The 26,078-nt window shown below is 36.1% G+C and overlaps 3 protein-coding genes across 4 annotated transcripts; 1 reads left to right on the top strand and 2 right to left on the bottom strand.

Annotated features, from left to right (window-relative positions):
• On the bottom strand, positions 1-1,365 carry LOC131158744 (uncharacterized). The gene has a single exon (XM_058113602.1). The coding sequence runs from the start codon at positions 1,363-1,365 to the stop codon at positions 1-3; it is 1,365 nt and encodes a 454-aa protein (XP_057969585.1).
• Positions 1,366-16,025: 14,660 nt separating this feature from the next.
• Positions 16,026-20,653, top strand: LOC131157337 (uncharacterized). 2 transcript variants are annotated; one of them, XM_058111402.1, is made up of 5 exons: positions 16,026-16,586; positions 16,666-16,780; positions 16,903-17,017; positions 17,197-18,144; positions 20,385-20,653. In XM_058111402.1, exons 1-5 carry the CDS (start codon positions 16,486-16,488, stop codon positions 20,456-20,458), a joined length of 1,353 nt encoding a protein of 450 aa, XP_057967385.1. In that variant the 5' UTR covers positions 16,026-16,485; the 3' UTR covers positions 20,459-20,653. The 2 variants fall into 2 exon arrangements, with proteins under 2 accessions (XP_057967385.1, XP_057967386.1); XM_058111403.1 differs by lacking the exon at positions 20,385-20,653 and adding an exon at positions 19,134-19,438 and having other exon boundaries at positions 16,075-16,586.
• A 2,360-nt stretch (positions 20,654-23,013) lies between these two features.
• Positions 23,014-24,706, bottom strand: LOC131157336 (cucumber peeling cupredoxin-like). Its single transcript, XM_058111401.1, has 2 exons — positions 24,279-24,706; positions 23,014-23,538 (listed from the first exon to the last, which is right to left on the bottom strand). Exons 1-2 carry the CDS (start codon positions 24,460-24,462, stop codon positions 23,249-23,251), a joined length of 474 nt encoding a protein of 157 aa, XP_057967384.1. The 5' UTR covers positions 24,463-24,706; the 3' UTR covers positions 23,014-23,248.
• Between the last annotated feature and the right edge of the window lie 1,372 nt (positions 24,707-26,078).

Here is a 26,078-nt window from a genome sequence, read left to right as displayed (position 1 = left end):
CTAAATAAAACCTTTTTCCCTTAGTTCATCCACTTTCCTCTTTAGCTCGTCATGTTCCTTTGGGTTCATTCTATAATGTGGCAAATTAGGTAGAGATGAACTAGGAACAAGATCAATAACATGTTGAATATCTCTCATCGGAGGCAACTCACTCGGTGGCTCAGAAATGACATCTTCAAACTCAGAAAGTATAGGGAATACTTCTGGAGGTGTCTCCTGTTCAAGACTTTTCTGCTCTGCTTCCTTGGCAACAACCACATAAACGACCTGAGTTTCTTGACTCTTAAACTCAAAGTCCTTCTTGTTTAGAATATGTAAGAGTTGACCAACTTGTTTTCCTTTCGTCTCCTCTTTCTTCTTGCTTTTTCCACTCTTGGGCTCAAGTGGACTGAGAATAATTCTTTTGCCATTACACTTAAAAGAGTAGGTGTTGGCATGCCCATTATGTGAGACATCCATGTCAAATAGCCAAGGTCTCCCAAATAGAATATGAGCAACGTTCATAGGCAGCACGTCACACCAAATTTGGTCCTCATACTCTCCAATTTTAATGGGGACTAAACACCTATGGCTTACTGGCACGGTCGTTGCATTGACCCATGCAACATTATATGGGTTGGGATGAGGCTCTGTTTTTAATCTCAACTTTTCAGCTGCTGACTTTGAAATCACATTCATACAGCTCCCACCATTTATGATCATCTTGCAGCTTTTACTCCCACACTTAATATAAGTGTAGAAAATAGAAGTACGATGCCAATCTTCCTCTCCCCTAGGCATTACCATAAGGCGTCTCATCACACTTAGCTGCGCATTCTCATCATTCTCACTACTTAGCACATCTTCACCCGCTTCATTTGCAGCATCATATGGTGCATCATTTTCTTCCTCTTCTTCTTCTTCTTCTCTCTCAATTACTAAATTCCTATTAGGGCATTGCCTGGCAAAGTGTCCCTTTTTGTGGCACTTGAAACATACTTCTGTGCCAGAATTTTGGCGAGAAGATCCCGTTATCGGGGCTTTCCCTTTGTCCACTGGTTGTTGGACTGTGGGGTTGCTCCCACGAGAAGTGACTTGCCCTGCAGATGCTTGTTTAGACTTATCAGTGCCCTGGATTTTCCTATTATAGGTTTCATTTGAGGGGTTGCCATACCGCCTTCCCATTTGCCCTTTGTTCATCTGCTCAAAGTCATGAGCTAGATTAAATGCTTGTTCAAGAGATGTTATATGATGTGGAAACATCTCCCTCCTTAATTCAGGCCTTAATCCAGTGCGGAACCTAGCAATTTGTTGGCTCTCTGTCTCATCAACTCCACACCTAATAGACAACTCATCGAATTGGATCATATACTCAGAAACAGTCATATTACCCTAGCGCAAGCTGTAGAGTTGATCCATAAGGCGCTCTTGGTAGCTAATAGGCACATACTTTTCAGTGAGCCTATCTTTCATCAAATCCCAATGTTCAATGGCCCTATGACGTAGGCGAGCCTCTTGCCTCTCCACATTCATCCAATGGAGTTTCTCTTGTCCAATCAACCTCATCTTAGCGAATTGGACCCGATGAGGGTCAATCATCCTGTACCACTCAAAGTAGGCATCCATCTCAGCTAACCAATCTTGAAAAAGTTTGGGATTCATTTGACCATCAAATGTAGGGGCTTCTATCTTCATCGTCCTAGTCATGTCCTCGTAAGGATCATGTCGAATCCCTATAGTGTGGTCTCCGACCTTGAAATTCATCCAAGTCATATTCCTCATCATCCCAGTATGGGTCATAAGGATCACGATGTTGGGGCCTTCCATAATTAGCTCGGGGAGGAGGTCATCTTGGTGGAGGAGGAGGTCATCCTCTTGGAGAGTGCGGTCGAATCCTTGGGGACAAAGGTCGTTCCCTAGATGGAGGTCTCCCTTGGCCTTCATTTTCCTGTTCTAAGGGCTGCTCTATGCTTCCTTGAGGTGGGTCTTGTGGGTTTTGAGTTTCCAACCTCTCAATTCTAGTTAAGGCCTCTTCTAGGTCCCTATTCAATCTAAGGACTTGTTCTTGGAGATCATTAAGGAGGTTATCTCGTTCATAATCAGATCTACGACCTCGGTATGCATTTCCAGACCTAGTTGCCTTCTAATAGGTATTAGAACAACACAAGGAACACCCAATGGGTCATTCAACCAAAGTGAAAAGGAGGGTCAATCCACTAGTCGAGCTATGTAAACTAGCCAACCTAGCCAAACCTAGGCTCTGTTACCAATATGATGTAGGACAATCCTAGGAACCCTAGTCCTACCAAAGACCCTCTCACAAATGCACACACCAGATACACTTTAAGATGGGAATTTAATTAACCGCAATGACCAATATAAATTATATGCGAGAACTACAGGTTGTGGAAAATTCAAAAAGTTATAGGATTCATGTAGACTTGTCCTTAAGGACCTAATCAAGTAGGATAAGATAATTACTTGAAAGATGGTAAATTCAAGCCTTAGAATTAAGCCTAAACATGCAAATTATATATCCTTAGAATAAGACACAATCAAGCATTCAAGTATGAAAATCTTTTGGACTTTGAAGAGTTTGTCTATAGATATTATTCAAAGACATGCAATGGGTATTTTGAAAAGGCTAATGGAAGGTAAATATAATATTGGCTATCTAGGAGTTATTTTGGAAGTAATTGAAATGAGCTTACTGAAATTATTCGGAATGATGAACACAACACACTCGAACCTTGCTCGATATCTCGAATGGTGATTCTCGGCTTTTCTTGGGGTTGTGATTGATCTGCTTGACTGTTGAAGTACTAATCTCACAAAATAGCTACTGGAATGGTAATATGGAAAATGGATAATGATAATCTCATGGCCTCTCACCACTCAATCTCCAAAGGAGAAGGGATGTGGTCTCTCACCACTCACTCCAAAGAGGGAACAAGCTTAAAGCTTAAGCACAAGGCAATAAATCTTGATTCAATTCAAAATACTTGATGTACCTAATAAATTACATGCTCAGCTATATATAGAGATGTTGGAACAACCCTCCAACCATAAGTAAATAAAATATAGCAAGCTTTGAATGGAAAATGATAAAATGAAACCAAAAAGTCAAAAATGTAAAATTTTCAAAACAAATAGTCTCATTCTTCGGCCTTCTAGACGTTCCATACTTTGAATTAGTTCACCTACCATATATCAAATTAAAGATATGGAAGTCTTCTTTGCAACACACTTTGAACCACTCCATTTGGACTTTTCTTGGGAAAGTTATGGCATATTTGGTGAGAGGTGTGCAGCTGTCCATGTGATGCAAAATTTCTGGACGAATGCCTACTGTTATTGGGCTACCAAGCCGTGTACAATTTGAATTTCATGGTTTTCCCTATACCAAAGAAAGGTATGGGAGTCTTCTTTCCAGCCCAATTGGAATCGGGTTATTTGAGCCTCTATAGATGAAGTTATACATTTTCTTGTACAGGTGCGCAGTTGCCTTCATTCCAGCGAATGCATCCACGTGACACCATCTTAGCGAATGTTATGTTTGGGGAATGTTGATCCCCATCATCATTCGGTCGACTGAACCGGTCAAGCGGTCAACATTTTGACCATAGCTCGATCGACCGTACTGTACCAAGTTCATATGACTTGGTCAACTGAACTCCCACCGAGTTAGTGATTGACTCCTCGGTCGATCGACCAAATTTAAATAGACAACGCCCTGGTTGACCGAACCCCCACATGGGAGAATCCAATGCCCTGGTCAACCGAACTTCATTGTTCAAAGTGTCCCAATCGACCAAACTACGCGGAAATGAAAAAATTGCCTTGAGACCCTTAGTCCAGTCGACCAAATTCCCAGTTCAAATTTCTCTCGGTCAACCGAACTTGGTCACTTGGTCAACCGAACCTCACGTCCAGTGGATCGGTGCTCTTGGGTTGGACCATTATTTTTACCGCGGTTAAATTTTTTAAACAAGGTTAATGGTATTAAAATGTTTTTAAATAATCCTACTAATACCCTATATGTCCTGAACAGTTATATTTTTGGGGAACTCTATATATACCCCTTCATTTGCAAAAATTAGCATGAGATTAGTAATAATAATTAGCAAATATCCTCTGATTTTCAAAAAACCAAAATCTCATATTCAAGTCATATACTACTTCTCTTACTCTTTCATATTGCAAATACTTCTCTGTAAGAGTATTCTTGTGTTTTATCTCATCAAGTTTAAACTCTCTCTTATTTGTTTTGATTGAGATTTATTTTTCATAGAGAGTAAGCTTCTAGTTTTTCTAGGGAGCTTCATAAATAAGCCTTCAAAAAAAAAACTTTTTAGGGCTTCTGAGTTTTGCATTTTCATTGCAATACTTAAGAGTTCATATTGTATTTTGGTTGTGAAATAATATTTTACAAATAGTTTTCAAATATCTTTTGTGGTTTATTTTGAGAAAAATATTTGTTGAAGGTATTTGAAGTGTGCTTGAAAATAAATACTATTTTACAAATCGATTTCAAATATCTCTTGTGACTTATCTAGAGAAAAATATTTTGAGATATTTGTTAACGTGCTGAAGATCTTTGTTGCTATACCTTTTGATTGAGATTATCATTTTATTACAAAGATCAAATAAATATTTTACAAACTATTTTTGAATATCTCTTGTGGTTTATATTGAGAAAATTTATTTGTTAAGATATTTGAAGTGTGCTTGTGATCTTTGTTTGTGCATTGTGATTGAAATCATTTTTTGACATAGATCATATCATTTACACTCTCATGCACTGATTGCAATATTTGCATAATTATTTAAGAGTAGACACTTAGATTACACTAAGCTTATCAAATCCTATCTTTTGGTAGTGTATTGATTATATTGTGCGTAGTGGTACATATCAACTTATGTAAGAAGCGTTTGTTTGTACATAAAATTTTAAATCTGTTGTATTCCAGGTGTAGGCCTAAAGAGGGAGACTAGTCCTATTGAATAGTCCCGAACTGGCTTAGACCCAGTTAGGAAAGTTAGGTGCGTCATCCTGGTAGGGCGTGTTGGTTTAGATTACCCCCTTAAATTGACCTGGTTGTAATCGGTGCCGCTCCACCCATTAAGTGAGCTTATAGGGAAATTCGTGTGCTGGTGTAGCCAAGGCGGGGAGGTAGGCAATTTGGTCGAACCTCGATAACATATTGCATGTGTTGTTTACTTTTCAGCACTTTACTTTTACTGTACGTGTATGTTTATTTATTGATTGCATAGACTGACCCTAGGTTGTGTAACACTGTTGTTAAACCTATTGACCTAGGCAATAATTTTTAAATACCCAATTCACCCCCCTCTTGGTATTGCACCAAAACTAACATATATATATATATATATATATATATATATATATATTCGATATAATAATAATAATAGAACCTTGATACCATAAAACATAATCAAAATCAACCCGGACCCAAAGGGGTACCGGGGATAAACCTGTCCATACATACATACAACCTGCAGCGAAAACCATGATGTATTTAACCTTATATACAATACAAGAGTTTTACTATAACCAAAATACACATATACATCCCAAAAAGAACCATAAATACCCTAGGGTCATACCCTAAAAAATCTATCCTGATTTCAACTCAACTACTTACTCTTCAGCCATGGTTGCACTATCAGCCTCCATTATCTCGGAGCTTAGTCCGCTCGTCTATCTGGGTTTCCTATAATATTTGTATTTTTGGGGCGAGACACCTCTTAGTGGGGAGATAGATTAATATCAGTGTGTATCAACATGAGTATTATTGTGTTATAAACATATACTGTTCATAATAAACTGTATCTGATAAGTAAAGAAAATCTGTACATAGTTTAACTGCATTTGACGAGTTAGGTAAAATTGTTCTATATAAATATGAATAATCATAAATCAACATAACAAACTGTATCATACTAAATTTCTATATACATATAAATCATCTACTATATATATGTATATTATTGAAATTATACCCTAGATGGATAACTGAATATCATGAATTAACCCTGCATGATTCGGGTTGTGCAGCCCGTCGGCTGGACTTAACTCTGGTTGGCCTACCAGACTAAGTCAAACATGACATAACTACACATGATTGCCCACCTAACCTAGTCCGCCCATCCTACTCTCCGCAACACTTCTCGGGTCGGCACACAGTGGGTATCATACTCTCCGCAACACTTCAGGGCTAATCGGCCTTCTACCCAACACTTTTTTAACAGTGTGGTTGCACTGTCGGCTAACACGAACCTGGTCTGTCCATCCTATTCTCTCCAACACTTCTTGGGTCGGCACACAGGGGTTACACTGTCGGCTAACACGAACCTGGTTCGTCCATCCTACTCTCCCCAACACTTCTCGGGTCGGCACACAGGAGTTACACTATCTAATCTAGTTAGCTAGCTACGGTACCGTGCTCATAACATATTTAGTCCATCAGGGTTCTGCTATCATATAGTATAGTTCATAAATATTTGTAATAATATTGTTTCATGATTCTGTGTAAAATCTATCATAATACTAATATTTCTGGATATCTATTATAAATATATCTAGACACGACATCTGCACCGAATGAATATCATGGCATCTGAGCTGACTGAATATCACGGCATCTGCGTCGGCTGAATATCATAATATATTGAAAATATAATTTCTGTACTATTTATAGTTTTTCTAAAAACTGTCGTCAAATCATCCTTGTACTATGAATTCATAAAATATTCTAACATACCATTATTTACAATAAAATTTATACTCATGTCACACACAAGTGATTACTACTCTGTAATAAATTATCTGGCTTGGGAAAACATATTTTGCTGACAAAATAATATTAAACCTGTTGCCAAAGTTTCCTCAATTCAACGTCAGTATTCCTATAGACTATACTTGTGATACCCCATGGATGAAAGACTTAAAGATTAGATGTTACTACCCATATCAACAAGGTGCACATTTCTTTTCGGGAGCTTTCCCATAAGAACTCCATAGTTAAGCGTGTTTGGCTTGGAGCAATTTTGGGATGGGTGACCACCTGGGAAGTTTTCTCAGGAAGTGTGTGAGTGAGGACAAAAACACAATGAAAAGGACACGTGTTGGTTTGTGGGGTCAGTCATTAATCCAATAAGGCCTGCCCCACTGTTGTTTGGTCCAGGTGGAGGAGGAGAGACGCAGTGCTCCCTGACAAACCCAGGTTGAGGCGTTACAAATGGTATCAGAGCCAACACCCAGTCAGAAGTGTGATGAGATTCACATTGCCTGGGTTTGGAAATGTGGGTTCGCAACGAGGACGTTGCGTTCTATAAGTGGGGGAGAATGTGATACCCCATGGATGAAAGACTTAAAGATTAGATGTTACTACCCATATCAACAAGGTGCACCTTTCTTTTCGGGAGCTTTCCCATAAGAATTCCATAGTTAAGCATGCTTAGCTTGGAGCAATCTTGGGATGGGTGACCACCTGGGAAGTTTTCTCAGGAAGTGTGTGAGTGAAGGCAAAAACACACTGAAAAGGACACGTGTTGGTTTGTGGGGTCAGTCATTAAGTCATTAATCCAATAAGGCCCGCCCCACTGTTGTCTGGTCCATGTGGAGGAGGAGAGATGCAATGCTCCCTGACAAACCCAGGTTGGGGCGTTACAATACTAAATCATATATAAATTTCTGAATCAAATACTGTATATTCAATAATTAACTTTCTGAAAATACTTGACTTAATCTATCTTCTTAGCTGATTCTTGAAGATAAGCCTGCAGGGACCCTAATCCGCGCCTGCGACGTACAAGCAAAACTCTTGTATTCATAAACCCCAAACCAGTCAACTCAACTCTAGAACACTCTATATTAATATTCCTTAAATAATCAACAAAACTCAAAAACAACCTCCTTACCCTAATTTTGGAGTGGTGCATAAACTGCTTGATTCTCGAAATTACTTCAGTTAAATTGCGGAGAATTATTGCCTAGATCCCGAAATCACTTTTATTAATTGATTTGGGCTAAAATTGGATGAGAAATTGAAGAGAGAAGGAAGGAGAGCTGCAGTCCTAAGAGAGAGAAAGAGAAGAATTAAATTTTCCTTAAGAAAAATGAGCTATAGGACTGAACATATAAGCCTCTGCTAGACGAAACCGTCGACGGTTTCCCCAAAACCATTGATGGTTTGGGTTTTAACCCTTCTGTTTTTCATTGTTTTACCATTACTGGGCCGCGGTTACACAAATCGTCGGAGGTATTTTAAGCTCCCACAAAAACCGTTGACGGTTTGGTCCTTCACCAAACAGTTTCTCCCTTTTCCCCTAATTTTCTTATTATTCCTATTTTCCGAATCTCTACACCAAATATTTGGCTGGGCATTTTTAAGAGAAAACTGGGCCGGTTGGCCAAGCTGTTTGGGCGACTGAAGCAATTAAAGCTTGAGAAGGCCAGTCGACCGAGGCCTTTGCAAAAATGAATTTTAGTCTCATTTTTCAAGATAATTTCAAAAACCTTGTATGATTTTAACTTTTATGAAAAGGGTTTTTGATTAAAGATTTGGTCTCCTAAGGTTTGTCTACGATCCTCTGAGCTTTTATCTACATCATGCATGATATGCATTATTATAGACCAAAATCTAATTGCAATTACAAATAAAATATTTGTCTTCTTCTTCTTCTTTGCTCATCTGTCTTCATGGAATACGCTAGATGATGTGAGCTTTTAGGTCCTTCTAGTTTTCATTTCCCTTTATCTTATGTGCGTGCCAAATTATAAACCTGTTTAAGCACTTAAAAACACATATAAGATTCTTGTATTTTATTAGCATCAAAATAGAGATCAGACTCAAAAAGTTAACAAATTATTTTATGCATTATTTTGATTTGATTTCTGTGCTTGCTAGTTGTAAAGCATCAAATAATAAATTTCGAATTTAAGATTTCGTTATTATTATCATTATTTAATAACAACAAGTATCTAAATCGCTACTAACCGAAGCATTTATTCGGTACATATCCAAAAAAACATAGATAACAACAATAGAAATAAATGAAAAATTGTTTCTCCATTTTTCGAAATAATATATCAAATTAGAGTTAGTCTCCAAAATAAATTCAAGTCTCTTTCAAGACAAAAGTTATCTGTTTTTGTATAATACTATAAAGGATGGTTAGGCGGTGTTAAGAACCATGCTCCTATAAGGGACGCGGGCATACTATATAGTATTATTCAACAATTATAACTCCTCGTGTACAAAAAAAAATTAACACTTCTCTCTTGTGATAATATCATCTCTTTTTGTTGGTGGCCTTTAATAGGGTACTTTAGGGCCTAATTAATTTACAAAATAATTTTAGAGTGAAAGTCATTAACCACCCCTGAGGTTCGACATGAAGACACCGACCTCCTCTGAGGTTTCAAAAATCTCAAAGGCTTCTCCTGAGGTTCCAATAATTTCAGGGACCTCCCTTGTACCTTTGACAAAAAGATACAAATCTCTCCCTATGTTTTACCAAAAAAAAAAAATCTTTTGAGGAAAATTTATATCTTTTTGGCAAACTTCAGAGGAGGTTTGTCGCATTTTTGAAACCTTGGAGGAGGTCAATTGAATTTTTAAAATCTTAGAGGTGATCCCTGTCTTTTTGCTAAAGCTAAAGGGAGGTGAGTGTCTTTTAATCATAATTTTAACACTTTTTATTTTTTATATAAATGTTAAAAAAATAAAAAATAGATATTTTTGTAATATTTGAAAGAGTAAAAATGAAAAATAAATTGTTTTCTATAATTAAAGAGACTCTTAATTTTAAATCACTCTCCTTCCCTTTAATTTCTTCCATTTAGGGCTCAACCTCAATTTCCAAATCCCAACACAAAATTAAAAGGTAAGGACAACTTAACTTTATGCCAAATCCCAATAATAGGAGTGTGAACTTAAATTGCCTTCACTAAAATTTTAAAAAGAAAAGTGGTGTTATAAATTAAATACTCATCCTAAAAAGGCAAGTTAACAGATATCTTAAAAAAGGCAAAAAAAAAAAAAAGTTATTCCCCCATGATAATTTGTGAATTGTAATAAATTTTATGATTTTTCCTAAGGTCTATTTAGAATAAAGATTTATGATAGAAAGAAAAAAAGAAATAATTTTTTTTTTCTTTCTACATGAAATGCTATTAGAACGGAAATTAATTCAAATATGAGAAAAAATTAATAAAAGTAACATTGCTAAGATGTAAAATAAAGTCATTAACTGTATAGATTATTTTTTTCTTGATAATGAAATAAAAAAAATAAGTTCCTCTTTATTTATTTTTCCTTTTGGTCGCTGTTCTATAGTTGAACAAATAATTTATATGCAATCTCATTTTTTAAATTTTACAAATCTAATAATAATTTTTTTTAATTATGTGAGGCATGTGTTGTAATGACCATATCTACTTAGGAGTTTGTATTATGTGTGACATGTGCTACAATTGCCATATCTGCTTAGGAGTTTGTAGGACTATGGGTGTAATAAATGACACACTGGAAATCAAGTATGGATTCTCTGCCAACCGTAGAAAGACTTTTTAGGGAAGAAAATAGAGGACCAAGATTCGATGTTTAGTCTATGCAAGGCATCCATCGTTGGACTGTCCAAGAGATAAGTACTAAATCGAGGGTTTTTTTTCCTTAATGATATTGTGTAGCCTACCATGTTCCAATCAACAGCTCATAAAAGGAACCCATGTCTGAGATTATATAGAGGGTGGACCCCGATGTCTTCTTGTTCATTCTCAAGTTTGGGTTTGACGAGGCTTTTTGTGATGGGATTGGTGTTGGCTCTTGATCAAATGTACGATCATGATAATGCTGATGGTGGATCCTGTCGTAAAGAACATTTTCTCTTGATTTTACATTGATTTCGCTTTCTTTCAAGTTGATAGCTTCATTTGTAAATTGCTCCCTTTTTTATTTTTTTACTGTTTTGTGTGTTCGCGGCACGATCAACAATTGTACACTTCGTACTTCAATGCATTGGTTCAATTTTTTAAACTAGATATAAGTAATGCTAAGCATTATTTGATTTGGACTAAATTCGATTAGTTCAATTATGTAAGATTTAAAGTCTGGTAAATTTATATTTGAATTCCGTTAATGAATTCAATCGGTATATATACACGAATAATATAAAGGCTAAAATTCTAAAAAAAAATAATTCATTTAATTGACTAATCGACAACAATACGGTTGGTTTTTAATTTAATGTGATAACTTAGTTCAATTCAATTTTGACATTTAGACATTGGAGATCTCAACTCTATGTTAGAAAAAAGTAAAAATAAGATGAGAAATGACTACATCGAATTAGCCATCAATGGACTATCTAGGGGATTAGCACCAACCTGATGGTTCTTCTTCTCAACAATATTGTACAGTTTGCTGTGCTCTAGTCGACAATTCGTGAAAGGAATCCATGACTGAGATTATATAGAAAAAAATGTGTATTGTAACATTATTCAACAATTATAACTCCTTACTTAGAAAAAAATAATTCTCTCTAATAATAATATTGATCTCTTTTTTGTTGGTGGCCTTTAATGGGGCATTTTAGGGCCTAATCAATTTACAAAATAATTTTAATACATTTTATTTTTATATAAATGTTAAAAAAAAAAAGTATATTTTTTGTAATTATTTGAAAGAGTAAAAATAAAAAGTAAATTGTTTTTTGTACCTCTTAATTTTAAATCTCTCTCCTTCCCTTTAACAGATATCTCAAAAAGGTAAAAAAAAAAAAAAGATTATTCCCTTATGATAATTTGTGAATTGTAATAAATTTTATTATTCTTCTAAGGTCTGTTTAGAGTGAAGATTTTATGATCGAAAAAATAGAAAAAAAAATTACTTTATTTTCTTTCTACATGAAATGCTATTAAGAATGGAGACTCATTCAATATGAGTAAAAATTAATAAAAAATAACATTGCTAACATGTAAAATAAAGTCATTAATTATATAGTTTTTTTTCTTGATAATCAAAAAAAAAAAATAAGTTCCTTTTATTTTCCTTTTGGTGGCTCCTCGTTTGAAAAAATAATTAAAATGCAATCTCAAATTTTCAATTTTACAAATCTAATAATCATTTTTTAATTATGTGAGACATGTTGTAATTGCCATATCTACTTAGGAGTTTGTGGAGCAATGGGTATGATAGATGAGACGCTGGAAGTCAAGTATTGATTCTCTGTCAAAAGTAGAAAGGCTTTTTAGGGAAGAAAATTGAAGACTAAGATTCGATGTTTAGACTATGCAAGTCATTCGTCATTGGACTGTCCAAGAGATAAGTACTAAATCGAGATTTTTTTTTTTCCCCAATGATGTTGTGCAATCTGCCATGTTCTAGTCAACAACTCATAAATGGATCCCAAGACTTAGATTATATAGGAGGCGGACCCCACGATTAGTGTATTACTTGGTAAAGATGTCTTTTTGTTCATTCTTAAGTTTGGGCTTGCCAACGCTTTTTTTGTGATGGGATTGGTGTTGGCTCTTGATCAAATGTACAATCATGATAATGCTGATGAAAGAAGTGTTGTAATGGATCCTACCTTAGAGAATATTTTCTCTTGATTTTACATTGATATCGCTTTCTTTCAAGTTGATTGTTTCATTTGTAAATTGCTTTTGTGTGTGTGTGTGTGTTCTATGTGGCACAATCAGCAATTGTACACTTGGTACTTCAATGCATTGGTTCAATTTTTTAAACTTGGTATAAGTAAGACTAAGCATTATTTGATTTGGACATAAATTCGACTAGTTTGATTTAGGTAAGATTTGGAATCTAGTAAATTTGTATTGTTCGGTTATCGGCTATTAGTTTAGTCAAATTTGTATTAAATTCAGTTGATGAATTCAACTTGTATATTTACATGATTAATATGAAGGCTAAAAAGCTAAAAAAAAAAAGTAATCATTTAATTGACTACTCGACAATAATAGGGTTGGTTTTTAATTCAGTGTGATAATTTGTTCAATTCAGTTTATTCATTCAGACATTAATACTTCCTAATTGGAGATCTCAATTCTGATATTGGAAAAAGTAAAAATAAGATGAGAAATGGCTACATCGAGTTACTGAGCTTCTAATAATTTGTAAAAAAAAAAAAAATTGAATAAAATTTTTTTTTTCATCGGCTTCACACTATACATATGAAAACACCTTTCCGCCCTTTAAAAAGAGAGAGAGAGAGGAGATAATCACTAAACAACATACAAATAGGACAATAGTGTGATATACTAAAATATTTTATAATTATATATTAATTATTTTAAAAAAATAAATAAATAAAGAGAAATAATGTGTTTTACTTCATAATTGCTGGGGAAAAAATGTGGAGCTAGATATTGTACAAATTAATTAAACTATATAAGTTATGTCATGAAAATGAATAACTAAACAATTATAAATATCTAAATGTGAATTACCCACCATTTATTCGTCTTTATCAACATTTTTTTTTCATAATAAAATTGCTTGATATTTATTCGTTTTTATCTACTTTTTAATAGGTGCTTGTAACCTTTTTTTTTTTTTTTTTTTTTATAGTTGTAATACTAAAACACAATCACACAGCTAATTACTTGATCCGCATATTGATTTGATCGATTTTGACCAAAATGATGACTTTATTGAATTAACTGTCACTCCGAATTTTAAAATCACGTATGACAATTCTCGAGAACTCTTTAGAGCCCAACTGGGCATTCGTCGGCCACCGCCTTTGCATATTTTGTGGCCAGTACTTTCCCTTAATCATTCTTGACAAATGATTAACAACATGTGAGGATGATTGGGATTGGTTTTAAAGTTAAATTTGCCATTTCACACATGGGATTTGGCAAGCTGTTTAATCACGGCCTTTTTCTATTGCACAAGTTGAATGGTAAAAGATGCAGTTTAGGCCCAAAAACACAGAGGAGTCTTTAGGGCATAGCCTCCAAGTGTGGTGGGCTGTAAATGGAAAAAGATTTGACAATTGGTAGCTTCTGCTTTAGGGAAGAGAGGGCCGTGGGGGGTGGGGTGGTGGTGTCATTTATGGGGAAGCAGCTTTGCTTTTAGTCTACCCTTTGTGCTTAGCACAGTGTCCCATCTCTATCTTCAAAAAGGATAACAACTCCTGTTGAAAAAAATTAGTACAGTTCAAAGCAAACTAGTTTGGGCTCTTATGACCCCTCTATCCCATCTATTACTTTTAGGCAGCTAGCTCATCTTCAAGCTCCTGTCATCTTCCCAACCACACCACACTTTATCTACTAATCAATGAGATACTAGACTGAATAGAGAGAGATATGTAGTGGTTAGGGTTTAGGATTTTTATAATAAAGGTCTTGAGTTGTAATTTTGAGAAGAGGTGGGGATGAATTTGAGATGTCGGGATGGATGGCTCCTTTTAGTAGTTTGGCCCATTAGTTAGAGAAATTATATAGGAACCTGTCTCTCTATGTGCTCGTGGATCTGTATTTCAAATGTCAAATAGTGTTGAATTGTTTATACATTCATTAATATCAAACATGTAAATACTGAATTCATTTTCAATGTGTTAAAAATTTTAGGAAACAGATACATGAACATGTGGAATGGTAGGTCTCTTATATGATTTCTCCATTAGTTAGTCTCTCAATTGACAAAAATAAAGAAACTTTTGAGGGGCTTGGTTGAATTGAATATTTTATCTAAAACTTTGATAATCCAAGATACTTGAAGGAAAAATGGCAAAAATTTTCATAACTTATGGAAGTTTAAAAAAGACAACATTTGTCGTGTATCATGTGATTTACTTTTAAAGTGAGAATGGATTTGGGTAGACTTGCTAATCAAACGGACCTCAAATAGTTTCTCTAATACGATTTCCAGGTGTATCTAAAAGCTGATATAGGTTTTAGAATTTGGAAAATAATCCTCTTTCTAGATTTTGATGCCAATTCATTTGGTTGGCATATATTCACAAATAATAATTGACCTTGAAATTTTTTTAAAAAAATATTATGGACTTTGACAATATATGGAAGGGCTCAAGGGGTTGTTTGAAATCCCACATTGTTAATAGTAAAAAAACTCTCTCATAAGGGCAAAACTCACCTCACTCACATAAGTTGCCTTTTAAGAGTAAATCTACGAAGCTCCCGTGTTGAAGCGAGGCAAAAAAATAACTTTTAGCATTGATAAAGGAGAAGTCCTCATAACACGTGAAGATTCGATGTAATGCTAAAAACTTATCGAAAGTGTGAGGAAGTTGGCTAACTGCTATCTCCATTACTAACCAACCTCCTACTCAATCTTCAAAAATTACTTCAAACCCAAAGCCGTTAACAAAAGGGATAGCTTGCCACAAAAGGCAAGTGAATCTTAAGAAACAAACACTCTTTCATAGTTTGATCCTTCACCAATTTAAGCATCTAGAAATTTTTTTAGAATCTAGATTTTAATCATCTCTTTTTTACTCTATTGTTAATAGGAACACCCAAAGTCAATCTAGTGAAAGATGTCAAGTCGGCTCCTTGAACAAAATCACAAGCAAAGGGCATCAACAAGTTCTAAAATATAGAAAAAAAAAATGTTCTTGACAAAGTTTAACATAGATTATAGTTTTGAATCACGTTAATTTGGCTGTCGAAACCTATAAACCAGCACTAGGTCAAATAACTTTGAAGTAGAGGATTAGGCCGATTAGAGCTTGATATCAACAAGATAAGTTTAATTTTAAGTTTTAACAATCACACGACGTGTTTAGATTTTGATTATTTAGAGTCAGAAACAAATAGGTTTGATTGCTTAAGTATGTTCATTTGTAATGTGTTGTTAAGACCTAAGATGAAGAAATGGTGAACATCCCTAGCTTTGGAGGTATTTGTTTAGCATGGAGTGGCACATGACAGCCAAAGCACTTGTGTCTTGGGTTTACCCGACCAGACCAGCTTTAAACTCCTGTGGTCTGAATCTACATCATCCAAGGGTTAGGTGCCCTAACGAAGGACCAGACCCTCCCCACCACTTTCCCCACTTACATGTTCATATAGGCATGTGTGTATCTGGCCTTCTGCCCCCCCAACCCAACCCCCAACACCTTCACAGAAAACGATTGTACACTAGTTTAGGGATGGGGTTGCATTTGCGAGGGGCACATTAAGCCATGGTAAACCCTTTGCATTATTGAGCCAAGGACACTCGAATGAAAAAAGGCCTTAGGCCCTAGTCTCTCTCTCTCCCTCTCCCTCTCCCTCTCCCTCTCTCTCTCTCTCTCTGTTTTCTGTGTTACGTACATCGCCAAAAAGTGATATTTGCAATTTGCAAATGGGGATTGAAAGTGGTGAGAGAGAGAGAGAGAGCAACAGAGCGCAAATTAACTCAACCCCCATGTAGTGGCCAGACTTCTTAGCGAACCCATTATCCCTCTCCTTCTATCTCCGCCATACTCAGCTGCTGGAGTCTTGAGAAGATGCCCAGGCCAGGCCCCAGACCTTACGAGTGCGTCAGGAGAGCTTGGCACAGTGATAGGCATCAACCCATGAGAGGTTCCATCATTCAGCAGATTTTCAGGTTCTGGGTCTTCCTCTTCTTCGATCCTCGACTCGTATTTTGTGTTCGTTTTCTCAATGCCCACTTTGTGTTTGATTAGGGTCGTCAATGAGTCTCACAGCCCCGCGACTAAGAAGAACAAGGAGTGGCAGGAAAAGCTTCCTATCGTTGTCTTGAAATCGGAGGAAATCATGTACTCTAAAGCCAATTCCGAGGTTTTTCTTCTTCATTTGAGCCAATCGTACTACGGTCTGGCGTTTATATGTTTTTGAATCTCTCGTTCTTCATTTGGTTTAACCCTTTTCTCATTTTACATGATTTCGACTTAATTGCTTAGGTTGAGTACATGAATCTTGAGACACTGTGGGATCGGGTAAATGATGCTATAAACACAATAATTCGAAGGGACGAGAGCACTGAAACTGGAGAGCTTTTGCCGCCGTGTATTGAAGGTACGGTTTCTATTGTTCTATTGCACATTTCTGGATCCAACTCCCAACTTTATTCATGTTATAAAGATTCAAGCTCAAACTCAATGTCATTTGCAAACAAGGTTGTTTGAAGAGCATTCTCTATGTTTCACGATTTTTATGTATCTATTTTTTTTGGGCTCCTTCAATATGTTGTTCAGCCGCCCTTAATCTGGGCTGCATTCCGGTGAGAGCATCACGAAGCCAACGGCACAGTAATCCGAGGAGTTATCTTAGCCCGAGAGTTCAAGAACCCCCCTCTGCCCCCTCTAGAATTTTGGATAATACTATAAATAAACAATGTCCTCAGTTGCGGCCACTCCATTCTCGTGATCAATTAACCTTTGCGAGACCTGCAACTGTTGATTCGGCTCATTTGGTTTCAGAATCTAACAGACCTATTACCCAGAATAATAACCCCTCTACTACTTCTAGCTTTCCTTTTCGGCATGAGAATTTTCCTTCCGGCGGCAAGCAGTCCATGACAATGGAAGCTAACACCTCTTTGAACTTTGGTTCAGTTTATCCCCTGTATTATGGTACTCAGTATCAAACTGAAAAGTCACAGTTATGCATCCGGAACCCCGTAAACATGAACTCCAACAATATATTTGATGACGTACCAATCAGTTCACCAATTGCAGAGCATGTTGAAAAGGGTGTCTTGCAAAACTTATTCACCTGTGATCGCGTTGAGAATGCTTTAGATGAAAATGCTCAAGAAGATTTTAGTGACATCCATCAGAAGTCAACAGAGATTGAATGTGATTTATCCTTGCGGTTAGGCCTGTTCTCAGACTCATGTATGAGCATGGAAAAACGTTCAGTTCGTGATACTGAGGATGTTGGTTCAAGTGGTTCTCAAGATGGGAGCAAGTTTAGTGATGTGTCTGCACACAAAAATGAGTTCTGTTTCTTTCCACTGGAGACTGCAAGTGATCCTTTTGTGTCGTGTTCAAGTGGGTGGAAATCTGAGGGTAAAGGTCAAAATGTGGAGGCTACAAGTACAACGCATGAAGCTTCCTTTTGTAACATTCTGGAGGATGGGCAATTTTGCTGGCAACCAGAGCTCCCATCCGACCAGTTTACTGGTCAACTTAAAAGGCCAGGTTTGTAAACAGAATTTTCCTGTTGTAGTATATATTCTTTGAAATCTGAGATGCCTAGTGTTATGTGTCTGATGTTCTTTTCTATCTCTTTCCCATAGCTGTGAGCGTGAATTTTCACATGCTGATGATGATAAGTTGCAAGAGAGTAGAGTGCAAGCAAAATTGAAGTTTTTTTTTTTTGTTTTTTATGTAACCGTGGCTGAAAAACTGACATGAATGTACAAGTGAGACTCCAAACCATTAAGAACAGATGATCAGATTAGGCTAAAATAACAATTTCTAGAGTATTAAATCCATTTCATTCAATTCAACCTGGTCTTGTTCTTCTTTTTCATCCAAAATTGAGCTAAGTGAAAGAGTATGGTGCTTGCAGGGCATGGACTAAAGTTAAATCGGTATATGAAAAATCTCATTCCTAGACACCCTTGGGCCATGTGCTTCTATCGGTTTGTTCTTTTAGTTTGTGGGATTACTGTACTCCATTTGAATGAATAGCTTATACTATAAACCAGTTTCTCAAGGGTTGATTAATGCAGATATCCATCCATAAGTTTCTGTAAAGTGCAGCTGTGTGCGATTATCCCAAATAATGTTGATGTGAGACTAATGCTGCTCACATACCTTGTCAATATAATTAAATATTTATTTATCTTTTGAGAATCAAGGCAAAATCAGTGGTTTGTTTTTTACCCCTGATTTGGCTGTCACAATCTATTATGCTAGCAGCAAGCTACACAGTCCCTGTTTGAAGAAAAAGGCTACAAAGGATGAAAACAAGGACCATGGGAAATGGCAAGATGCATTCTAGGAGTATGGGAATGGGCTGGGAAGCATCATGCCATTATATTATTACTATTATTGTAGTTTTGAATCTTCTGACGTAATTGTTGTCTTCTGTTTCTTGAAATGTTGCAAGAGATTGCGAAGACAATTTGAGGTATATATCCTGAATGAGAAAGGTTTTTGATTGTTCTTTTGTTCTTGTGTAGAAAATTGATGTGAGGGGGACATGTGGAAACAAAATGCTGAATGAAAATGAGTATGAGAAAAGCGGAAGATGCTGTGCCTTGAGAAATTATGCGTTGGATAGCTGCTGAATGAAAATGAATATGAGAAAAACAGAAGATTTTGTGCCTTGAAAAATTATGAGTTGGATAGCTTGATTTATATTGTTTGGCCTTATCCTTCTCATAGGTTAAGCTTTTGGGATAGTGGTGGTCTTACATGGTATGAGAACTCTAGCTCCAGGAGGTCCTAAGTTCATTTTTTGTGGTAGATGTTTGGTTCCCCATTATGATTAGTACAATGCTGTGTGCATTTTGTTCTGGTTGTGTTTGGCTATTTGTGCTTCTGTTTAAATTTGATTTGATCACTTCTTCATGTGCGGGATGGGGTCATTTTTTAGAGGTAGCATTCGATATATTTTTTAAACATTGTTGGGTCTAATTCCTAATGCTCAAGTGTTTGCAAAGATTGTTGGCAAAATATGTTAATTACCACTAGGTTTTGAGAAGGGGAGTGTAACTGTGTTTTGTATTCTGGATACTGTACTATGCTTTGGAAGTCAACCATTCAGAACAAAATCTCTTAATTATTTATTTTGCAAAGAAATCATGCAAATAATTTTAAATTTAATAGTATGAGAAGCTTTTAAAAAAATAGGACAGGTCATACCTGAAATCAATTTTCAAGTTGTAAAGGTTTTAGAATCATTTTCACTGTGTAGGAGAGCTTGATGACAAAGTAGCTAAGTGAAAACATTGAATCAAATAAGAAAGAGAAGAACCCTTGATGACTTGAGAAATTTATGTCGTTTTGGTTGCACAGACTACATGCAATTTCAATTGCATGAGTTGGATCATTGGAGAGAGTGTGCCTTGGATCAACAGTTAGGTTGCTCCTTTATGATTGGTTGGTAACAGGTTCAAGTCCAAGGAAACAACCTTTCTGCATAAAAGCAGGGGTCAGACTGCGTACACTATGACGACCCTCGCCCTACCCTCGTAAAGTGGGGAGCCTTAGGGGATGCCCTTTTGTTGAGTTGGATCACTGATATGGCCCATGAATCCAATAGTTGATGTTGCGAGTAACATTGCCTGTATCTGTGGGTGATGTTATTCTGCAAGCTTCTACTATAATTTGTGATTTTTAATGGTTTTGAGTCCAATTGTAGGGTTTTACTCCTATTTGTTTTTCATGGAAGATAATGGATGTGATTTCTTGTTTGTCTCTTAATATAGGACTGTTGCTTATTTTGGAAACCTGGATCAGATTCAGACATATCGAGATGTGGTATATGTATACTTATGTATAACGGATCCGTATGTGCTTGTGCATCGGATTTAATTCTTATTCTTATTAGATCTGATTGGGATATATTGAAAGTTTATTTTGCTGATTATTGGAATTTGATGTATTGACATGATTATCAGAAATTAGATAGCAAAACATTCTGAACTTACTGCTTTAAGACTTTAACTATGTATATACCATCTTCTTTGATTTCTCAGTTTGCACAGTATACCTGAGGTAAGGAAATCCACTGGCACTAGGAATTTCTTGCCAATAAAGTTTAATATTTTTCTTCATTATTCCTCTAGAATGAATATAAAAACTTACTCTGACTGGAATTGTAGTTATCCATTTGCTGGTAAAAAAATAATATTATTTATCTATTTATTTTTGGGAGTGCTAATGCAGCAGCCCACCATATTGTTCAAATTTTCACTAATTCAACTGGTTTAAAGGAATCTCAGACAAAGAAAAAAGGATAAAAACAGAATTCAGTTGTCCATAATTAGCTGGATGCAGCAGGTAGTTAAGACCAGCATAAAATTATGCAGTTACCATGAAGTTTTCTGCTGGCACATATTTGGTTTGAAAAAAGAAAGAAGTTGCCCATTTTCTTCTTGATTATCTTTTTATGTAACAATCTTGTTGAGGAACACATTGGAGGGCCAAACATGATAGCATCAAGGATGAAAAAATGTGTGATTTTGGTAGCAAGTAGCTGGTATGTAGTACATGTTCTTTAAGTTTTAAAGAACTCTAGTAATTGATGGTTATCTAAACATTTTCCATAGTTGGCAGCCATTGCTAAGATCCCTTGGACTTGATGTGATGGAAAGCCCTCGCAAAGCATCAGTAATGGTTCGAGGACTGAATTGGAAAACCAGTGATTGTTATATGTCCCTGAATATTAAATTGGTTTCTTTAAGATTCTAGTAACTGATGATGAGCTGATTATTTTCTATGGCCTTTGACCACCGGTAAGATCCCTTGGGCTATGCATGACAGAAGATTGAGAGTAAAATTTTCGGGGGATTAGCCATCGAGGTGCCAGTATTGTTTCTTCACAGGAGAAAACATACACATGGTGGCCATGATTTTGCTTGGCTCATTCAATCACCATATTTTATTTGAAGATTCTGAAGTTGATAATGTTTTTTTTTTAAGTTGATTAGTCGGAATTCAAATTGGGTTTGAGGCTTTAATTCTTCTGCAAGTAGGAAGATAATTATGTGCTTGAACTCATGGCCTCTCAAACCTGAAATACTTAGGATGCTTCTGAGGAAACATCTTGTTAGTGGAAACTGGTGCATTGCATAGTAGTAGAAGAGTTTGAATCCCTGATTTATGGGATGGAGTGGAATAAAAATTTGTACGGATATCACAAAGAAATCAAGTGATAAACTTATACTCCATTCCATCCAATTCTATTCCATTCTCATATACTAAATGTTTAGTCGATGCATATAAACTTAGGGATGCTCGATGTCTGATGATTGGAGCTTCTGTGTGTGTGATTTTATTTGTAAATTTGGATCCACCTATAATTCTAATGGTTTATTCTTGCCATCCATTTTGTCTGACATGTTAAGTTTAAGGACAGATGCGTTAGATATGCTCTGAATTTATCAAACTTAAAGTGACATTAATGATGGATTGGTTACATATTCTCTGAGTTTATCAAACTTGGAGAGACATTAATTAGGCCCTAATCCATTCAATTGGGCTGCCATCCAGTTCACGTTTCTGGCTTACAGCCCAAAATAATGTTCAAACGTTGGTCTTCAACATTTAAAGAAAGTTCGTTAGGATCATTTACGGTAGTTTCCAAAACCTCATTTGTGCCACATTATGTTCTTTTCTATCAGACGTCGGTTTTATGCCACCGACGACTCAAAAACATGCTAACCATATGAAAACTCAGCTGGAAGCAAGTGAAATGATAAGAAAGGAACATCTCAACTCCATTGAAGTGGTGCCTCTACTTTTCAAAAGTAGTTTCTTTGGGTTTCATATTGGAAGCAGGAAGTAGCCTATTGAGAGAAAATATGTTACTGTGTATGAAAGTTGGGAGTGGCAACATACAACGTTTTTTGTTTGATACTTTTTGTTTGGCCTCTTGTGAGAATCAGTTATGTTGCTTAACCCTTACTCTGTTGTAAGGACTCATTTCTAGTGTGTGAATGTATGGCATATCACATGAATATATGGGGACATCTCAAAGTTATTCACCCTGTGTTTGGGAGTAAGGAATTTCAATCTCGGATTTAAACTAAACACAGTAAGGAATTATATTAAGTTTTGTCCAGATTCAATTCAAATCCAATGCCAAAAACATGTGTTCTCTATACAACCTTAGTCTATTGCCTTTCTAAAGTTTTAGCCACAGGGGTATTGTGTAATTTTTCACATTGCATTGGAAGTATGGTGGCAGATCTAAGAAGAAAATGCCTTTCTGTTTTACAAATATTTATTAAAAGCTTAAAATATCAAAAAACAGAATGTAAAATATAACTGGCACATGCTCTCTATAACTATCTTAGATTGTTTTACTCAAGAGACATGTGATGGCTGTATGACTTGCACATCAAATAATCAAAATATCATTAGATATCATAAGTCCAAATTATAAATTACAAACCTCAGCAATCTAGGTTAAGCTATTGGTCCTTAAGCTTCCATCAATCTTATCCCTGATTCACTCTATTGCACCAAGAAGAAAAAGGACTTTATTCATGCATATGAACTAGGTCTACTACAACTATAGGACGTGGAATGATGGAGAAGATCTGCTATGATGTTGGGTTTTTCACATTTACATATAACTTAGGATAGAGATAGCCATGCTTAGGAGCACTGCGAATGAGGCACTGACGATCGTAGACGAAGCAGATTCTGAAGATTTGATGCTAACAGTAACCTTCTGGCCACGCTCGCAGTGTTGTCCAACAGTGCAGATGAAGTAGCGAGTGCCGTTGGAAGTAAGATTAATATTGACCGGGCTTGTTGAAAGAACTGAGTTGATGGTACTTGTCTTTGAGCAATTGGCATAAGCAGTACTGTTTGATACTTCAGCCACGTCATGTGTTCCTGTCCAGTTGAACACTGGAGAGAAGTACTGAAATCTTATTAGAACAAGACCTATTAAAAACTTAAGGCATATTTGAAATGTTTGTAGTCTCTGTTTCCGCTTTGTTTTGCGAGAAATATATGCTCTGCTGTACATTTCATGAATCTATAGGGGTCAGAGCTAGGTTCACGGTTGGGAAGGCTGCCGCGGTGTTCAAAACTTTGAAATCCTCTAGTTTACCATTTTTGCAAACATTTTTGAAAAAGGAAACCAAACAAATTGTTTCCAAATGAGGCTTGTGTTACTTATTATCAGTAAAGTAGGTGATGAACTTCAAGGAGAACTATTGGTTGAAAAACACTTTAGTTGAACGACCCCAAATTAACTGTAGGATTTTGATTAAGGCATTTTATTTGTTTCAGTTTTTTTAGATTTCATTGATACTCAGGGTTGCAGGGGGACACCATGCAGGTGTGTGTGTGTGTGTGTTCACGCCAAACTGTTAATTACCATAAACAAGGTTGTGGTTATGGAAATCTAGCATAGCATACCATGAGAACACTTACAACTAGTAGAAAACCCAGTACCTGTAACCTGTTGCTATGAAAAACCTATAAAATATCATTTGGGTTGAAGTCTATCTTTCAGGACAACAAGGCGAGATTATACGTTGATGAAACATAATTCAAATCCATGGAGGGTGAAGTCACCTCACGGAGCATCCTATTATTTACTTGAGAGGAGGAGGAGGAGGAGGAGGAGGAGTGTTGTTTACCAAGGGTGTCGCCGACCTTGAAGTCCACCTTTGCAGCCCAGTCGGAGTATGCGGTGGCGCCTTCTTGGGGGACTGTCCATCCCGAACTGTCTCCCACAACGTGTGTGTCTGCTGCTGCAATCCTGCTCTGCATAGCTGCGGCTGCAACCATAAAGCAGCATATCAAACCCACCCTTCTGTCCATTTTTGCTCCGCTCTCTTCCTGTGTGTGCTCACCAGGTCACCCCTCTCTCTCTCTCTCTCTCTCTCTCTCTCTCTCTCCGAGTGATTTGAGTGAGTTTGCAGTGTGTTTATGGATGAGAAATGGTGTCCTAAAGTCACGCCTGTACGGCTAAATTGAAGGAGGGTGCTGAGCCGATAGGTCCATGCACAACCTCATCATGCAGTCATGCACATGCAAGCTCCACAATTTAGAACCATTCATTTTTATGCTTTTCTTATCTATATATATTTTTGCCTTCTGAAGTTTATAAAATCTGTGGTGGTGGGTGTTTAAGAAAATTCAAAACTAGGGTTCAACTATGCCAACCAAAAAGCATGGGCCCCCACTTGGAAAACATAGAGCTTTGGCCATGGCTAATTTTTCCTCAAATATTCAAAATTGGAATGCCCTTTTTTCTGTTTCAATGATATTTATTTTCCGCCTCGTTAAACTTAAGGCTTCCCTAGTTAAAATGTCGGGGCTTGAGTTTTTAAGGTTTCAACTTTCTATTGAAACAATATTTTGGTATTTAAGTGGAGAAGTGTAAAAGAGCATGTTCATTATTTTAAATATATATATATATATATATTAAAATTATAAATTATATAAGTCGTTTTCATTAGTTAACTCAAGCAAATTTGCTTAATTAATTTCCTTAATTACATCGATCCTATATTTTTTGAAGGCAACATTGAGTCAAAGTAATCGAGCTTATGTTTCATAAAAATAAATAAATAAAAGAACACGTCATAGTTGAGACAAAATTTTTCACTATTTTAAGAAAAGGGTTGGGCTCATAGGTCCATGTGGGGGTGCGTGCCCTATTTGTTTTAAAGGTTTGGATCAACATTGGCAAAATAAATGCCTTTTGTATTATAAAAAATAAAGGACCCTGCATTGGATCAATTTCCATTTTATTATGAAATCGAGCTGAGAACAATTTGGGCTAACTTAGGCATCGGAAAAATACCACGGAGGCTATCGGGACCTCCCAAGAACCCATTCTTAATTTGCAGATCAGAAGAGAGAAGGATTCTTTATCAACTTCAGATCTAATTGACCGCATTCCATTTCCAAAATCCCAACTTTATAAATTTCTTATTGAATAACCTTTGAAAAACAATTTAATTGAGAAAAAGACTAAGAACGTCCTAAACTAGAATGATGTAAAATGTGCTTGAGATGACTAGTTTTTTAGTTAAATCATCTATCAAATTGAAAAAAGTTAGATTAAATCGATTCGATTAAGATTTGAATTTTGGTTAGTTTGGTTTTATTTTTTAATATTGTGGTGCTTGATGATCAATTTTGGTTTGAGAGATTTTTTTTTGATTAATGGAATTAATTGACCGAATATATATATTAATCGAAAATTTTTAGTGAACTCAATATATATTTAAGTAATTAATTAAAAAATATTAAATTGAATCAATTAAATAAATAATATGATATAATATTAATATAATGATATTATATATATAAGTAACCTTCCTCAGAATTCAGGAAGGAAGCTGAGAACTCAAAATTGAATTGAGATTTCAATTCAACGCTCCCCCTATTTCGCTCTCTCTCTCTCTCTCTCTCTCTCTCTCTCTCTC

The sequence above is a fragment of the Malania oleifera genome, chromosome 6 (genome assembly GCF_029873635.1).
Source record: "Malania oleifera isolate guangnan ecotype guangnan chromosome 6, ASM2987363v1, whole genome shotgun sequence".
NCBI classification, from domain to species: domain Eukaryota; kingdom Viridiplantae; phylum Streptophyta; class Magnoliopsida; order Santalales; family Ximeniaceae; genus Malania; species Malania oleifera.
Note: the sequence above shows the minus strand (reverse complement) of the source record. Positions and strands in the feature narration are given on the sequence as shown.

What these genes read in the sequence shown, in the direction of transcription:
- LOC131157336 (XM_058111401.1), bottom strand. Translation starts at nt 24,462, where the DNA reads ATGGACAGAAGGGTGGGTTTGATATGCTGCTTTATGGTTGCAGCCGCA. An exon ending in CAAGGTCGGCGACACCCTTG is followed by an intron (nt 23,539 to 24,278) that starts GTAAACAACACT and finishes ACTTCTCTCCAG; the next exon opens with TGTTCAACTGGACAGGAACA.
- LOC131158744 (XM_058113602.1), bottom strand. Translation starts at nt 1,365, where the DNA reads ATGACTGTTTCTGAGTATATGATCCAATTCGATGAGTTGTCTATTAGG.
- LOC131157337 (XM_058111402.1), top strand. Translation starts at nt 16,486, where the DNA reads ATGCCCAGGCCAGGCCCCAGACCTTACGAGTGCGTCAGGAGAGCTTGG. An exon ending in ACTCTAAAGCCAATTCCGAG is followed by an intron (nt 16,781 to 16,902) that starts GTTTTTCTTCTT and finishes TTAATTGCTTAG; the next exon opens with GTTGAGTACATGAATCTTGA. An exon ending in TTTGCCGCCGTGTATTGAAG is followed by an intron (nt 17,018 to 17,196) that starts GTACGGTTTCTA and finishes TATGTTGTTCAG; the next exon opens with CCGCCCTTAATCTGGGCTGC.